Below are 15312 nucleotides of genomic sequence, written 5' to 3' on the forward strand. Positions count from 1 at the left end.
GCGCCCCTGGACCCAAAAAAGTGTTTTTTGAAGTGATGTCCGTGTGTGTGTCTGAATGTGTGGATGTGTACAGAGCTACAGACCACACCTGTTGTCCGATTTTGATGAAATTTGGTATGTAGGTACTTTAATCAATGGTATCTCCAGATATTTCTTTATATTTTTGAAATTTGATTTTTCAATGGTATGGTAATTTCCCCATAAACTAACGAAAATACTGATTTTCTCAAAAATGGCCCGATTAATTTTGACAAAAATTATCTCATGTTATTTCCCATAAAAACAAAAAATCTTATTTCAGGGAAAAAACCAGGTTCGATTAAAATTAATGTATTGTGGTCCTTATAATTCTAAACAAAATAGTGCAAACCCCCCTTCTGTAACAATTTATTCAAAAGTTATTGCATATTTTGTGATTTTTAAAAATAGAATATTATAGTTAACTTACTCCCACCTCTTACCCATGATAAAGGTTGTTGACAAGCTAATGGGAGAAAGTATGTGTTTGTTAGATTGCTGATACTGTTTATTTCTTCTAGTGACCCTGGGACATATTACTGCAAAAGAAAAACCTCCTGGTAATGAAAACTTTGAATTGAATGAACATGAACTTTACTAACATGTCCCACCTTTTTTCCTCATAGAAGAAACCCTTTAGGTTTGAGAAAAGACATTCAGCCAGGGAAATTCATCAAGAGTTGGCAAAACTAGTAAGGTAGAAAATACCACCATGCCATAGTTGGAAAACTAATAGCACTCACAGTTTACCGACTTCATGGTAGAATTTGACACATTTTCCTAATATTTTCAAATTACTTAGGGTAATCATGTTTGGGACTTTGGCGGTGCCGGATTAATGAATGTCTTCCAAAAACAACTGTTAATGCCAGACTAGCGACAAAATCATTAATTTTAGAGCCTCAGAATGAAATTGATGGCCAGCAGGTCCTTATTTTGTGTTTTACCATTAGTAGTGATTTAAAATTCTATAATATACTAAATTAAAAGCAAACACCTCCTGAATTATATTGAGTGTAACTGACGTCTGCACATCAATCCAACTCTGTCAAACAGGCTAATGTGGTTTAAAAGTTAAAACAATGTTCCAAATCGTTTTAGACCTTTAGACTGATGCTTGTTTATTGAAAGTGCTGAGCCATAAGATGTCAGATCAGCAGGCTTTTACTATATTTTGAATTACTTTCAGACATACTTACTATAAACATTATACATTTCAAACTATAATACATAGCTATGATTACAAATTACATACAAATGAATACGTTGTGGGGAAAACTCTTTGAAAACATTACTCAGTTCCAAATAAACCATTTATTTGTCAAAATAAAAAAAAAGTAAAAAAATGTGAGGTCATGATCTAAGCGATGGAAGCAATCCACTTGTGGACGGCCTTGAGATCGGCAGTAGTCTCTGGAGTGGTGTTGAAGGCACAACCCTCGGCAAACTCCACAGTGATGGGGGCGAGGTGGTGGAACTCAAAGTCTTTACCCGGGATACCCAGAGTAGCTTGAGTCGTAGAGCCGTCAGTGCCTGTCAGCTGACTGCTCTTGGTGCGACGGACTACGTTGCTGGAACAGACAAACACTTTGTACACGGTCGACTCTCTCAGAACACTAATCAAATTCCAGTCTTGTATCGTTACCAGCTGACTAATTCATCGCAGCCTTAGATTACCAAGTGTGTCGGACTATCGAGTATCAAATTATGAAACGGACAAGAGTAGGGTGATCCAAAACAACTGATTATCTAACAGTATAGCTGGGTAGCTGAGTAGTTCAGGTACTCACGTTACAATCGAAAGGCCATCGGTTCAAAAATCAATAGTTTTTGGAGGTTTGAAACAAAACGCAGCTAACCTTGGTCTTTAGGCATTTAATAAATGTTCGGGCTATAAGAACGGCTGGTCTTAGTCAGTAACAACGCAAACACAGAATCAAACTCTACTCTCACCTTAATCATGCTTCAAATTCACACTGAAATGAATGAATAATGTTAGTAAAGTTTTGTTCTGTGTAGGTAAAGAGACACTTACAGTTCCTTCTCCAGCATAGCCTTGATTGGTTGAGAACCCTTCGCCAGAGTCTGGTCTTGCTTGTTGCACAACAGAAGCAGTTTAGGAGCCGCAGCAAGGATCACCGGGTCAGTCAAAACTGTATACAACAACCTGTAACATGCGACGAGTCAATTACAGAAGAGACACTTAAAATCTAGGTCCTCTTCCTATAAATAGACCTATATACAGTAGACTCCCTCTCGTTCGGCCATCTCGGGACCGAACCACCGGCCGAACTAAAAAATGGCCGAACTAACCGATGATATATAAAGAAGACTACTTTTTCTGCCGTAAATGGACTTACTGTACAGTATAAGGGATCTATACACTAAACTAAACCTAATTAATAAGACTAGGCTTAGGCTAAGTGTAGATTTTAAACTTACCCTCAGAAATGTTGGTATTGTTTAATGAAAACACGTACTGAACACTTGACACTGTACTGACATTATTCATTTATTTCACACACAATAAACATAAATAATGTAGGCCTAAATACAATAAAAAAGAATCCACACAACACTGAAATTTTACAGGAATGATGTTTAAACTACAGTACTGCACTGTAATGACAAAGTTTAAAAGAAATCAGTAATTTTTCGCTGTACCTTTTCTTCAGTTGATTTCTTTCTAGCATAGTCACGCCATTTTCTAAAAAGCATTAAGTCAACTGCTGTAGAACTCGTCTGCTGTTCGATGTAGGTTGTAGCCAGTTGCAGGGCTGCCATTCCCTCTGCGTGACTCATTTTACACTCGTCGTCCTCATCACGGTCGCCACCTTCTTCTTCTTCTCCTTCTTGGGTTTCTTGACGCTGTAAAACTGATTGAGCGATTTCTTCGTCGTTCAAAATTTCATTGTCCACCTCCTTTTCGACAGATACCCACTCCAAAACATCTTCAAGCTCAACATTTTCACTGTGAGGCAATTGCTGTAAATTATTTAGGATGTAAGCTTGGTCGTCTGCTTCACTTTCAAGGTTGTGCACATCAACAACATTGCCTTCACTTGCAACAACTTCTTCAACATTCGGCCATACCTTTCTCCACGACTTAACTAATGTTGAAGGTTGTACTTCGTCATAGGCCTTCGCTACCATGAAAATCACGTCCTTCATGTTGATTGTCTTTAAAACCTTGATGAGATCGGTGTTTTCGTCGCTATCCAGTTTGTACAAAACTTCTGAAAGAAGCTTTCGACGATACTTTCTCTTGAAACACTCTATTACCCCTTGGTCCATTGGCTGTTGGAGGCTTGTTACGTTGGGGGGCAGGTAGTACAGTTTTATTCCAGACTCGCCATCACATTCTAACTCATCCGGATGGGTAGGCGCATTGTCAAGAACAAGAAGTGCGTTTACAGGGAGTTTTAAACTCATCAAACGACTTTTTACTTTAGGCACAAACTCACTAATAAACCACTCTTTAAACAAATACGAGTCCATCCAAGCAGACTTCTGAGCCCGGTAGTACACTGGTAGTTTTGATACGTCCAAGTTTTTGAATGCTCTCGGTTTTGCTGATTTTCCGATTACAAAAAGGGGCAATTTATGCGTACCCGAAGCATTGGAGCAAAGTGCCACTGTGATCCTATCTTTACTGACCTTAAACCCAGGGGCACACATTTCTGTTGCTGCAGCAAATGTTTTCCGTGGCAAGAGTTTATAGTACAGCCCTGTTTCATCGATATTATAAACCTGTTCCGGGCTTAGGTTATTCTCAGCAATAATTTGCTCAAATTTCTTTGTAAACTCAGCTGCACCAGCAGGGTCTGCCGACAGCTTTTCACCACACACCCCAAGAAAATGTACCCCGTGTCTTTTTTTCCAACGGGAAAGCCATCCCTCACTTGCGACAAATTCCCCCTCCTCACCAAGTTTCCCATGTAAGATAACCGCCTTCTCCTTTAAGATAGGGCCACTGATCGGCGTTCCCCTTCTTCGTTCCTGCATAAACCACACCCAAAGAGCATCGTTCACCAATTCATTTTTAGGTTTTTTTAAAGTGCAACGTGATGAAAGAGCTTTTTCCGATTCAATCTGCGTACAAAAATCCTCGATCGATTTTCGGTTTCGACGCCAGTCATTCACGGTGCTTTTACCAACCCCCAAATCTGTACAAATACTTTGGACCGATTCACCTTTGTCTATTCTCTCTAGAGCTTGCAACCGCTGTTGCATTGTCACAAATGTACGTTTTCGTTTAGCACTCATAACAATGTAAAGTACGTACAGTCACTTATAAGTTAAAGTTCAGTTAACAAAACACAATTAAATCAGTTCACTAAGTCACAACAACTAATGTGTAAACACGAACGTCCGGTACTGTACTGAACAGTGAACACGTGTGCAGTGAACTAGAGCTAAAACGGAAGTCAGATTCTTATCTGCTTCCGTTTTATAGATACACAATTTAAAAAAACTCTATCCAGGCGGCCGGCCGAACCATCCGGAGGCCGAACCAACCGAGGCCGAACGAGAGGGAGTCTACTGTATAGAGTATTCCTATATAAAGAGCATTTTTCATATTTTACTCCGATAACTCACATTTAGGTTATGTAGTTATAGGAGAGGTAAAAGAAATAGACTAAAAATGTTTAATAACTTGCTTAGTATTCTGGTGAATCGTATTGTCCATTTAGTTGAATGATGAATATTCTTAACATTTTAACTCTATGGGGGAGCGAGCTGGTATAGTGGTTAGAGCGTGGGACTTTGGTCCAAGAAGTCCTGGGTACGAATCCCGCCAAATCACCAATGGATTTGATCTAAGTGATATTGTCGCAACCCCTAGGTCTAGCCTGATTTAATGTGAAAAACAATCCCAGACGTCCCTAGTGTCCTAGTACTAGGGTCCAACATTAAAAGGGTACTAGGGACAAAAAAAATTAACTCTGTGCAAAATGGATACTGTATCTCAGAAAATCTAGGCCTAAATCTACTACACAATTTTTTTACCGACAGCTTAAATGATACTTACTCTGCGACATCCCTGATTTCCTTTTGTACTGTGGTGGCATCCATGACGAAGATGATGCCTCTCGCAATGCCTTTGTACAGGTCAAAGAATTTTCCACGAACTCGTTCATGTCCAGGAATGTCTACAACCCGTAAGAAGCCCTGGAACAATATAGTCAACATGGCAAGTGTTACGGTAGATGATGTTGATCTCAGTAGATTAACAGGCAAGCTGGGATTGAAATGGAAACAATAACAATCAACTCTGTAGGCTCTGGTCTAGCAAAATAAGTAATGAGTCAAGGCGACACTAAATAAAATGCTCTTCTGGCATGACGACATCGTAGGTGACGGCAATGACGTAATGTTTGCCGTTTGTGATCAGCTGCCTGTTTTAATATTTTCTTGGAAAACAAAAATATAACTAAATAAATAAATAACAATACGTCGTTGCCTGACATAATTTGATATCATGCCTGTGGAGCATTACGGCCTGTTCATTTAGTGTTGCCTTGAATGAGTATGCCTAGTTAGTTTAAAATATTTAGTAATATGAAAAAATATTTTACATTCCAAATACAGTCTCGTCATTAATACCACTGTGATTTTTGACAAATTATCAAACCTAATTTTCTGAATAAAAACGGCATTTGCCAAAAAAGTATTCAAAATGGTCCAAATACTAAGAAAGAAATAAAGGAAAATGATTTCAGGGTGAAACAGGTGTTTCCTCAACAAGTGCTCAAAATGGCTAAATAATGAGACAATACTACTTTTTTCTAATATTGTTTGGAAGCCCTAAACCAAACAACGCTACTGATTCAGGTTAGGTTGGAGCAACCTTGCATGACGCAAATCCAATGAAGGCCTGGCAATATAAAGCCTTGAGTTACAAAACAGCCGTTCAATTAAATTACCTTTATGCATTAAAAAATGTTATCTTCGTAAAACATAACAAAAGAATTAATTTAAAATACATTAAGGATATAAATCATCTTCACGTTACTTTAGCTAACAAAAAGCAAGTTGCCTTAAGTGTCAATGCATGTTTAAACAAAGCAATTTGTAATGGTTTGATTGTGTTTACTGTTATCGTCTTTAATTCTATGAATTATAACCGAGGATGGGTTGGGACGTGACAATTAAGTGGTTGACATCTGTACTCCCAGTGCTAGGAAATTGTGCTCAACACTCTGGTTACCCGGTATATAATGTTATTAAACTTCTGTAAAGATGGTGACAAAATCTGTCACTAGGCATAGATCTACTTATATTTGGACATTTTTACACGAATAGGTTACTGTAACTTAATTTCTTACTTACATTATTTACTATGAAGTCCCCAGCATTTTCTTTAATTGATGTGTGAGAATTGACATAGCGACTATAAAGCAGGCGAGAGAATACTAAAGTTTTGCCAGCATCGCAAAGTCCCATGATTAACACACCTCTTCGAGCATTTTGTCTGCGCTGCCACAGTACAAATAAAACTGCAAGAGAGGTTATCGTTATTCTACCTTGCATTTTTTTAAACGTCGGTAATGCTGAAGTAACAAAAGTAAAAAGTACTAAATAATTGTTAAGTTATTCTCTGTTTATTTGTTACGGTTAACCTATATAAATAAGAGGGTAGTTTTTTAAGTAAGGGACATGCATTTTCTCAGTTGTTTCTTGTGGTCCACAAACATATCACTGGCCTTATCTCTAGTAGCAAGGGAGATTCAATAATTTCCAAGTAGGCCTACATACATCAAAATGGTGCCATTGAATCAAGAATTATTGTCTGCCAATAAGCGGCTTACAACTATAGGCCATTGTTTGTCATGCACAGATCATGCACTATAATAGATGTCAGCACTGTGTTTACACTGACAGTAAAACTAGAGTACTGCAGTTCATTCTACAACAAAGTGTCCACTCAAATATTATCTAGGCTAACTTAACTTAAGTTAAGAGAACATTGGCATTTGGTCCATAGGCTCTAAATCTAAATGTTTGTCATTTTGCAAACAAATTGCGGGCTGCACTTTACTTTAGGTCCTACACTCATTCGAATGAAAATATTGATCGATATATCGATTATTCGATAAGTTATATCGTTTGGTTAGTTAGGTAAGGTTAACCTAACCTAACTAACCAAACGACATATTGAATGAAGCAATCGAATAGTCGATATTTTCATTCGATTGAGTGTAGGACTTAAAGTAAAGTGCAGCCAAATTGCGTACAGGTAGGATGGTGGCTTATAGAAAAAAGATACTTACTTATAGTTATAATAACAGCAATCACAGCGACAATGACACCAAGCATATGGGAATTGAGACCAAATGTTGGGTCGAACATTTTGTCCTTTTTTACATGTACATCTGAGTCTGTTGACATATTTATTTCAATTTTTAGTCTCCGTGACTATCTTCAACACACAAATTAAGAGAAAAACGCAAACAAATTCAAACCTGGTGAAAACACTGAAAGGTTAACTAAAAAAACAAGTTCTAAATTATGTCTTCATTATATGTTGAATGATGTTCAACAATCAAAATTAGGAATTTTACTCACAAGAAAATTCCCAACCTACTTTAAACACTAGACAATATTACTATCAAAGTTTTTGTTGAAACCTAATCAAATAATGTTATTTAGTCTAATTCAACGACAACAACTAGAGAGGACACAGCTCCAGCTGACAACTTTGACTTCGACTTCCATTCATTTCATTCCAAAACGGCGACACGACACAAGGTTTAACTTTTTTTAGTCTCCAGTCCTCAGACTAAAGAAGAAAGAATTCCATTTATCATAGGTTAAAGTACACAAGAAGTAATATTTTTGTTATTAAAGTGTTAATGTTATTTAATATCTTCTTTTTATAATTTTAAAATCTAAACATGCACTCTTACATCTGTGAACTATGTGTATTATTAACACCATTGGCTTTTTTCTTGTTTTTTTTTTTTTGGGGGGGGATCGTCCAAATATACCAAATATATATATAATATGTTATACGAAATCATACTTTATAGGGTATACCGTATACCGAGCCGGATGCAAGACTTTTTTCTATCCTAGATGGTCAATTGAAAATCTCGCTAATCAATCACCAATGATTTTAGAACTGTAGTGGTGAGTTGAGTGTCGGCGCAAACCAGTGCCATAGAATTTAGGGTCAACATTAAACTGTAGATCCAGCTTTAACAAAATTACTATTTGATTGAGTGGACAGGGCCCTGTGGCCCTATACTGTATTAAACCATTAATTGGCTTTGATAAGCGATATTTCATTATGAATTCGAAATTTGTGCCACCAACCTTAAAACAGTGGGCCATCAACTACATGTAGATTGACATTTAGATAAAGAGATACTTCTTAAGTTCTTTATTCTTCTCTTCTATGTTTTCATTATATTATTTTATGTTAATTTAATATCATTCACATTCTATATATTTCAGGTCTAAATTAGAATAAGGGATATCAAGGTTCTTTGTGGATAAATAAATATTCTTTTCTTGCCCAGCTCACTTAAATTTGATAAATAGTTGTATAGTACTTCATAATCAGTGCTTTTAAAATATTAACAATAAGATACTCATGACATTAAACTGGCCTGCAGATGTAAAGTTTGACTCTTATGTCTGCTAAGAAAAAAAAGAAAACAGTTTTTGTTCTGTCAGATCAGATCAGCTGTGCTGTAATGAATTTTGTGTCTGTTCTGTTTGCTGTGTTGTGATTGTGAATGAATGTGCACGTGCCTCAGTTTTCAGTTTAAGGTTAACGGTTAACCTATTTTGTGTTTATTTTGATCAAAACGAATAAATGCAACTTGTAAGTAGTTTGTGTGTGTGGTAAAATAAATTTCAGTTATGGAAATGCAAAAAGTGTTTAAAGATATCGTTTTGCTCCTTGGAGAAGGACCAAAAACTAATCAAAGTGACCAAGCTGTTATGCACAACATTTTTGATGTTATACTAAGCTGTACATCTATAGAGGAGTCATGGGAATTTTTCTCTGAACAATTTCTATCTGCTATGGTTAAGTATGCTTGTCCTAATTCATGCTATAGTGAAATTGTTTTCAAAATCTGCATTAATGTACTTTCAGTGGAAAGTTTAAGTTCAAGGTTAAGTACATTGCCAGAAATAGCAAAGTTAATAGAATTATCTATCGATAGCATCACAGATAAAACCTGCCTGCATGCCGACACATGTTGTATGTTTCTTTCAAATTTGACGAGACTGGAAACAAGTTGCGAATTTATATCAGAGAATATAACACCACTTCCAGAGACTTTGAGGCGCTTAGTGACAGCATTTACTATTGTTGGATACAACCCTAAGTGCTCTTTGGACCAACTGGCAATGGTGTTCTGCAACTTGAGCCAAGTTGCAAACATCAGAAATGTCATGACTCTAACGGAGAACAATATTCTTCAGAAACTAATTCCTTTTATGAATCATGATAATCAAACTCGCCGAATTGGGATTATTGGTGTTGTCCATAACTGTGCATTTGATACAAGTATACACAGTTGGCTGCTCAGTGATGAAATAGATCTGCTTCCACGCCTCCTTTTGCCTTTAGCAGGTCCTGAACAGTTTGACGATGAAGACAATGACAAATTGCCAATAGATTTACAGTTTCTTCCCGAGACTAAAACCCGAGAATCCAATCCTGAAATCCGAAAGCAATTGCTTGAAACATTAAATCAGTTGTGTGCTACAAAGTTTGGCCGACAATTTCTAAGAGATCATAATGCATATATCATCCTGAGAGAGCTGCACAAATGGGAAGAAAACTCTTCAGTTCTACTTGCTTGTGAGAATGTGATTGATATTCTTATAAGAACAGAAGAGGAAATTGGTTTTGATCATTTAAAAACTGTTGACATTCCAGAAGACTTAAAGGAAAAGTTTAATAAACTCACTTCAAGTGAATAGACCTTTAGATTAAATACATCAAGTTACAGTCTTATTAAAATAGTAATTACGTATGGGGGCTGAGATGTTTTTAATTTAGTAACTTCAACTAAAGCTTTACAAGAAGAGCATTGCAATGTTGGTAGGGTGCCAAATAGTAGGCTATCCAGACCTGACCTACTTGAAAGACTCAGGTAAATTTATTATTTTAACATGAATACTTTTGCGTAGGTCTAGTTTCAATGCATTTGGGGTACAGTTTCTTAACTGGGCTATGCTATTACCGATTAAAACTATTGATTCGATTAGTAAACCTTCATTCAATTTTTTCACTATCAGCAAGTTTGGTTAGTTAGGTTAGGTTATGACAGTTTAATTTTATTGATGCTATAGTAAAAATATTGATTATTAAGCAATATTTTCAATTCGATAGTTTCAATTGATATTAGCATAGCCCATTTAAGAAACTGTACCCCAACTGATAGCTTTTTTTCCAAGTCTGATGTTTAAAAATTCGACCACATTCCAAGAGATGGCAGTTGGGACGGAGATTAATACTGGTTTAGGCCTACAGGATGGACGCGGCGAGTCAAAAGTGGCAACCGACGGAAACAGCTGTGGCACTTTTCACAACTGAGCTTTTGTGTAATGTTTTTATGTTTATAACTTGTTTGTTATTACCGGTATCATGGCAAAAGGCATGCCGTAGCCACACATCAATGATTTGTACTAGAGGATTCTATGATTATAGTTAAACTTTGTGCTGCTAAATGATTATTAGCTATGACTAACAGGTAGACTAATATAAAAATTCTCGACTATTACCTAGTTGCACTGTGTTTACAGTGCTGTCTCTCTTGTTATCGGTATTAGGAGTTTTAAGTTTATGATTTTAAATAGAAGAGAAGGGTAGTAGTTTGTAGTTTGAACCCAGATGGCTCTTGTGTGTAAAAACAACTTAGCTGCCTAACGTCATATTGAAAACCGAATAGGTAGGCTAAGTGAGTGAATCAGTTTCGCAACTCTGAAACCAGGAAAGCGATATCATTTGTGTTTTGCCCCAATGCTACCACATTAAGTTTATCATTACTGTTCATTTTTTATAAGCTCACCCCTACTTTGCAGAATAGACTTCATTTCACGTTCACGTACATTAAGGTTGAAAGAGGCCGCCAACCTCTTTAAAAAAATACTCAAGTTATCTTACAAACAATACAAAAGTGCTAAATTATCTTTTATATGTTTATCCTTTATGTTAAGTTTTATCTTGTATATTTTTAAATTAAGCTAATTACTGTTGTTGGGTAAATGTATAAAACAAATTATTGTAGGCCTACATGTACATATTGTAAATAAAATTTCCTTTTAATTACTTTTTGTCTTTATTATTTCCTATGGCACCATCAACTCAGTTGTTATATTTTTGATTAGCTGCATAACAATTACAATTCACTCAAACTTTAAAGGAGGGATTTGGTATGCTGATTAAAGGGAAAAAAAGAGAGTTTAAAGAAAAAGTCGTCCATTTATACTTGTAAACAGTAAACCTACTAAGCATAAAAATTATAGAAAAAATGGGAATAGCCTACCATATAACCCTGGTTACTTTTGTATGTCCAATTGCTTTGTAAGATACCCCTTATAACTTTTAGAACTAATTTTACTGAATTACTTTGTGTGTCTGGAAAAGTCAAAGTTTTCATACCCTATGATTCCTATGAATATTTTAAGTACATACAAAAGAACAGATATACTGGTGTGGGTTTGTAAATGATTACACGATGAATATATAAAAACATTTATTGTTTTCTGCAACTGAAATACACAAGTTTTAGTCGTTGCGTTTCCAGAAAATAACCCTATACATTAAAGGAACTGAAGAGCAGTTGTGTAATACATTTGGACTTGGTTAAGTATAAAACATTTAGGTAATGGTTTAACACTCGCCTACAATAATATTATACAGAAAGAGTTAGTCTTATGTATATTTATATCCGCACTAATGTCTATTTCCTAGAAATATTCAGTTACTGTACTGCACTTATCAGATTATATTTTCTATGATTTCTTGGAAATAAAACAAACTAGATCATAAATAGAGGAATCCATTGTCGTTCTTTTGCTTAGGTAACTTCTTGTTAAGTTTGGTATGGAAATAGCTCAAGCTGGAAAATGTAGTATTTTAGTAAATAAATTCTACCATCATTCAACTAGATGTCACTATTTATCTTCACAAAACAATAATTCAGGGTATTTTTTCAAAGCCACGCTTAAAAAATGACAAAACTGTTTACATAAAGTTTGATGCATTCTGTATAGGCCTATAGAAAGTTGACCTCAAAGTAATAATTCAAAACTAAACAGCTGAAGCCAGGATTTGACTGCAAATGCCTTGTTACAGCTGTTTTCTATTTGGATTTCTGGATTTACTACCTCGGTCAGCGCAAACTAGATTTGTGAGTTTTTCAAGAAACATCATATAAATGGTCAAATATCCCATAATTACAAACAATTTTATGAAATACTATGTGTTAAGAAAGTAAACTATTTTTTTAGTGACAAGTTTAAACGGATAAAATCCGAAAAAAAGGACTATGACTTAATTGTTATTTACATTCCTTTTTCTACACCTACATCTATTTTCCTGTAGTGTCTGGAAATTATTACAAAGTAGTATATGACTAGACGAAGATAACATTGTTTTGAGAATTAATTCAAGATTACAAAATTTATAGAAAATCAACCCCAGGTACAGTGTTAGGTTAAAGTAAATATTTTAATATTGACAACCTTAAGAGCTTGAGAAAGAAATTAAAAATGTCCATGAGCGGCTTAAATAGTGTTTTAAGAAAAAATACATACAGTACTAGAATACGTAGCCTACATAAAAAGGCTGTGGATGAGTTAATTTGATCCAAAATTTTAAAAATCATGGTTAAACATAGTAACATGTTGTCTTTATTCTTAAATAAATCTTTAGGATTCAAAATGTTTTGACTTGTAATGTTAAGTTACAAATTGTTACAGTGTAGGGGCCTAATAGATTTTAAATGTCTTGTTAGAAATATATTTTTAGATTTTCATCTTTTAAACTTTTTTTATAAAGAAACTATTCTAGCATCTAAATAGATAATTTGTCTATTAGCCTGTTAATGTTTCAGTGAATTCCACATTTCTAAAGATTCTTAGAAGCTATTATACTATATCTGCAATTTGTAAGAATTCATATGCCTACTACCGGTATTAATGTGTAGCACTATTCAAGTTTCTACATGGAACAAAACTTTGAATGCCGAGAAAGACATAGACCCACATTAAGAGCGAGAAAATCTAGATCAAAAAAAGTTAAACTACCTTACAACTATCATAAGTAAATATAATATATGTATAGGCCATACGATAGTATATACAAGTTATGGTTACAGTATTAGAGTAATAGCATTGTACATATATGCTACATTGGATAAAATATGCAGAAGAGTTGTTTTGCATCTTTTACGACTTGGAAAGTATTTATGGAATACAAATGAAAACAATCAAATATGCAGGTACACTAAATTTTCTACTATTCTAATTATTATTTTAAGGCATTTTTAGACTTAATGCCTGATAAAGCTGAACAAAAGTACAATATTTAATAAAGGCAGTTTTAAACAAAATAATAGATAACAGATTTTTTTAAGAGTTATTGTAAATTACAAGGTACTGGCTTATCAACCTTTACATTGGTACAGTTGGCACTTGATAATAGGTAACACATTTTACATACAACTCCATAATCCAAGTCATCAGCTGATATGATATCTGTATAGTGACCTTGAATTCTATATTCATGTTTTGTAAAGAAACCCGTAATTTTACCTCCAGTAAAATCATGGGTAAACAAATTAATTTGTACCTCTATGTAGTCTTGATAGAGGGGTCTTGGCCAGAATAGGTGATAGGAACTTTAACTTCTGCACAGTGCTCGCTGATCGGGTTCTACTTTGCTTGTCGCATGATTATTACCCTAATGTGTATGTACGCTCACGCAAAACATAATAGAGTTGAAAGCGTAAGGTCGTCTCATTAGCAAGTTTCCTCTGAACCTACCTTCTCTATGGTTTTTCCGGCTGAGAAGAATTACCTAATGTACTGGCAAGCCTGCTCTTGGTATCAAAAACAAAATCAAACATAATTTGTATCTCTAATAGTCGAATATACATTACAAGTTGTTATAAAGCATCAAGTTGAATTTTGTAAGCTTATTAATTTTACCATAATTTTAAGCTATCCGACACTCACCCGAATGTGTCGAGTTATCGAGAGCCAACTGTAGATTAAGAGAAGACTGAGCAATGACATTTTAACTTTACTAATTTACTTAATTCCACTCCATGACAGTATTTATTACACTTAAAACTAAGTAATAGCAATAGCTAACTCACAGAATCACAACCTCTATTGTTTGTCAAGACCAGCAACAAGGTTACATTGAGTGTGCACCTAGAGAATTTGACTTGTGGTTTTGGTAATGAACTTCTTGAGCAAGCCAATGTCTTTGGCCCGAGGTTGATGAACAACACCGAAGCAGGGGTAAACACTTTTTTAATGGGCCAAAAACTTTTGATGGATAAACATGAACAAAAACTATTTTCATAATTCTAATGACAATGATCATAGTTTTATTTTGTAAGCAATAATTTTGCATTTCAAATACAAACTGCGGGCCTAAATGATGTTCTCAATCTTACCCGCCTCTATATCACTTCTAATACTTACATCAAATGTCAAATTTGTTGTCTTTCTCTATTCACACTCAATGCATCTTGGATCTTAGACTATTGAGTACGGTAACAACTTTAAAAGACACCTCTGCTAAAAAGAAAGTTTGCATCTGTATAAGAAATGTTTAAAATGTTTACCTATAATTTTCTATATTTATTATTTAACTGCTCACTGGAGTAGTATGATCAACATAATGTTTATAAAAAAGTTGGTATTTATTCTTAACATTTTAGAGCAGTATTCATAAAACACAGTTTTTCATTTCTTTTTTAAGTGTGAGAAAATTTGAGAAAGTATTTCATTACAAAGAAGAAAAAATTCAAATGATTCCCGACAAGATGGCTAGTTTAACAACAATTCTCTATCGGCACCAGAAGTGGGCAAGTCAAGGTGTTAACTTATTAAGATTTTAACTGTGTCCCCTGTACCGGTGTTTGTACTATGATAAGGTATGGATTACGGAATATAAATATTATCTTTAATACTCTAATACAACATAGGGTATAGAGGTTTAAAATATTGTCGATATGAGCAACCAATTTTGTACCCTATCTAACAAAAGGCTATTAGATAGTAACAAGACCGAGGGTTAGACCGTTTTGT

The 15312-nt window shown here is 35.0% G+C and overlaps 2 protein-coding genes across 2 annotated transcripts; one reads left to right on the forward strand and one right to left on the reverse strand.

Moving 5' to 3' along the window:
- Nucleotides 1-1313: 1313 nt before the first annotated feature.
- On the reverse strand, nt 1314-7706 carry LOC129002850 (signal recognition particle receptor subunit beta-like). Its single transcript, XM_054430942.1, has 5 exons — nt 7293-7706; nt 6352-6518; nt 5051-5190; nt 2054-2185; nt 1314-1589 (listed from the first exon to the last, which is right to left on the reverse strand). The coding sequence occupies exons 1-5, from the start codon at nt 7408-7410 to the stop codon at nt 1379-1381; spliced, it is 768 nt and encodes a 255-aa protein (XP_054286917.1). The 5' UTR covers nt 7411-7706; the 3' UTR covers nt 1314-1378.
- Nucleotides 7707-8786: 1080 nt separating this feature from the next.
- Nucleotides 8787-11269, forward strand: LOC129002656 (protein HGH1 homolog). The gene has a single exon (XM_054430628.1). It carries the CDS (start codon nt 8890-8892, stop codon nt 9961-9963), a length of 1074 nt encoding a protein of 357 aa, XP_054286603.1. The 5' UTR covers nt 8787-8889; the 3' UTR covers nt 9964-11269.
- Nucleotides 11270-15312: the final 4043 nt, after the last annotated feature.

The sequence above is a fragment of the Macrosteles quadrilineatus genome, unplaced genomic scaffold (assembly GCF_028750875.1).
Source record: "Macrosteles quadrilineatus isolate MER2022 unplaced genomic scaffold, UCM_ALF_1.0 Scaffold_9__3_contigs__length_116548681, whole genome shotgun sequence".
In the NCBI taxonomy this organism is placed as follows: domain Eukaryota; kingdom Metazoa; phylum Arthropoda; class Insecta; order Hemiptera; family Cicadellidae; genus Macrosteles; species Macrosteles quadrilineatus.